Source organism: Aquarana catesbeiana, linkage group LG08 (assembly GCF_042186555.1).
Source record: "Aquarana catesbeiana isolate 2022-GZ linkage group LG08, ASM4218655v1, whole genome shotgun sequence".
Taxonomy (NCBI): Eukaryota; Metazoa; Chordata; class Amphibia; order Anura; family Ranidae; genus Aquarana; species Aquarana catesbeiana.
The window spans coordinates 204,331,091-204,334,097 of NC_133331.1; the positions used below are offsets into that span (position 1 = coordinate 204,331,091).

The 3,007-nt window shown below is 39.0% G+C and overlaps 1 protein-coding gene across 1 annotated transcript; it reads right to left on the minus strand.

Moving 5' to 3' along the window:
* Window positions 1–541: 541 nt before the first annotated feature.
* LOC141106723 (olfactory receptor 5AS1-like) lies at window positions 542–1,468 on the minus strand. The gene has a single exon (XM_073597658.1). The coding sequence runs from the start codon at window positions 1,466–1,468 to the stop codon at window positions 542–544; it is 927 nt and encodes a 308-aa protein (XP_073453759.1).
* Window positions 1,469–3,007: the final 1,539 nt, after the last annotated feature.

The window sequence follows — 3,007 nt, forward strand, 5'->3', positions numbered from 1 at the left end:
CTGTGTGTAATTTAATCTCAGTATAAATACAGCTGTACTGTGAAGCCCCCAGAAGTTTGTTAGAGAACCTTAGTGAACAAACAGCATCATGAAGGCCAAGGAACACACCAGACAGGTCAGGGATAATACAATTTTGGTTGTAACATGACAAAATATTAAAAATTTAGAGGGGTGTGAAAACTTTTTCAAGGCACTGTAACCACTCCTCCACTCTACATCTCCATTGCACAAGGAACATTCTTCTGTAGTGCACATAAGATAGCTTGGAAGAATGATAACATTATTTGATATACAATATCTTCTAAATTGTAAGCTCTAACGAGCAGGGCCCTCTGATTCCTCCTGTATTAAATTGCTTTGTAACTGTACTGTCTGCCCTCATATTGTAAAGCGCTGCACAAACTGTTGGTGCTATATAAATCCTGTATAATAATAATAATACTCATATCAGTACATTGCACAGGAAGTTACAAGGACATTTGAATTCTGGCAAGATAAAGATAGACTTATAAGCTGCAATATATTACATTTGTTCTTGGGTTTAGATCATCTTTAATGACTTTCTGATACTGTCTTTGATATCCTTATTTCTTATGCTGTATATTACAGGATTAACCATTGGAGTCACAACTGTATAGATAATGGAGGCTGCTTTGTCCTGTTCTGGAAAGTAACTGGACTGAGGTCGTACATGCATGAACATGATGGTACCATAGTAGAGGGAGACCACAGCAATATGGGAGACACAAGTGGAGAAAACCTTCATTCTTTCTGCTACAGAATGGATGTTTATCACAGTTAATGTGATGCAAAGGTAGGACAGAAAAATTAAGAAGAACGTACCGAATGCAAAGATGGTAGTTGCAATGATGCCTGCTACCTGATTGAGATGAATATCCTTGCAGGAGAGCCGAAGTAAAGGCGGTATCTCACAGAAAAAGTGGTCAATGACATTAGACTTACAGAAGGGCAGCTGAAAGGTGAACGTTGCTTGGATAATTGAATTATTAAAGCCTAGAAACCAGGATGCAATGGCCAGACATAGACAGAGTTTTTTGTCCATTATCGTATTGTACTGTAATGGCTTACAAATCGCAATATACCTATCAAAGGCCATGACAGTCAGTATTAAGCACTCTGCACCTCCAAGAGCCAGATGGAAATACATCTGGGCCGCACATCCTAGGAATGATATTGTTTTATCCTGTGATATGGTGTTTACCAGAATTCTGGGCACCACTGCTGATGAGAAGCAGATGTCAATGATGGCAAGATTAGTTAAAAAAAAGTACATGGGGTTTTGGAGACGGGAATTAAGTCTCACCATGATAATGAGAAGACAATTTCCAGATAATGTCACCATATACATTATAAAGAAGATCAGAAACAAGATTGGTTTTAAACAAGGAATATCAGACAGTCCAAGAAGGATGAATTTTTTTGAATAGGTTTGATTGACGAGCTCCATTCCATTGTTTACATTTAATAACCAAAAATTAACAAAGGGTAATGCAAATTAAATCATGCTTGTTCTGTACTAATATAAATACACAAATTATTACAATTAATTCATTCAAGTTTAACCAAATAAAATTTAGGTGTATTTTTAGGCAAACTTTTTTTTGAATTGATAAAGTGGGAAAGGGTTAGACCTTGTCAAATTACAGTCTGTATTTCCATTTCCATTTCCATTCTATTTGTACTGGTGACCATTGTCACCAAGAAAGAAAGTGAGGGAATAGCCAACATTTTAGAGTTGTTCCCAGAACAAGAGATAAGGGGAAGATTACCTTCATGTTGCATCTCTGGCAAAGGAAGTAAGGGGAAACTTCCCCAATGGTACACAGAGAGAACAAAAAAATCCCACACCTGAAAAAAAAAGTTTTGGCTATACATATATTATTATGTCTACACAGTGGCTACTACTAATAATTATTAGCTTCATTACCACCCAGGGTCTCCCAGTAAATTCTCTGCAATCAACAAAAGTAAATTATGCAATTTCTATGCTTGCAATAGAGACCTAGACTGCCAAAATGTTTCTTATATCGACCCAGAATCCAAAGCAGGCTAGGTCTTCCACACTTACAAAATTATTATCAGGCCTCCCAACTAGCTCCACCAACCAATTATCACACTGTCATTGAGACGTCCCTGTGGGTATCACCTAAAGCAATCAATTGTGATCCCTTAAGTATGGATACTTTGCTGTGGCTTCACTATATAGTGACCCTACAAAATCCAATATCGGTCCATTCTCTGATGCTCTGGGACACTCTCAAATACTCAGGTGGTCTTCTATCACGGCACTTACCCTGATGTCGTTTTTTCAAAATCCTTCTTTCACCCCAGGTTTTAAAGCCTCAAACACATTCAGACAATGGACCAGACATGAACTTTCATAACTCCACCACCTTTCTACCACTAACAAGATGAAATCATTCCCAGTGTTACCGGCCACATATAACCTTTCTAAATCCGAATTGTTCCGATATCTAGAAATCAAAAATATTGTTAGCACCATGATTTGTCCCCAATCAGACATGACATCTTTGACTCCTTCAAACAGAAATGTCAAGACAATCCACACTCCCCAAGCTTGATCTCTTTGCTGTACAATTCTCATCTCAAATCTCTTCCACATCATTATTTCATGGACAAGTGGATTAGGGACCCTAAATACCAAATTAGTCATGTTCACATTATGTTTTAGCATTAGAAACCAACTATAAAGTTCTATAGCATTGGTATTGGGTCCCTTCTTGGCTTGCCCACTTTACCCCAGTGTCAGGTCACCTTGAGGCTAGGTGACAGATGCACTCTGTAGGAGTCAGAAGTGCACCGCTAGGTAGTGGACCCTAGGACTGACTGCTGCGGATAGACCCCTGGGAGGTTCAGGAAGCAGGTCTACTGGATCACTGACACAGATCCCACTGGGAGCTAGAGCATAGATTCCCCAGGGCGCGGAGTCTAAGAGCCAGCAGGTGTTCACCAGAGCCTTTAATGG

Excerpts from the sequence above, each read along its gene's own strand:
- LOC141106723 (XM_073597658.1), bottom strand. The coding sequence starts at position 1,468 with ATGGAGCTCGTCAATCAAACCTATTCAAAAAAATTCATCCTTCTTGGA.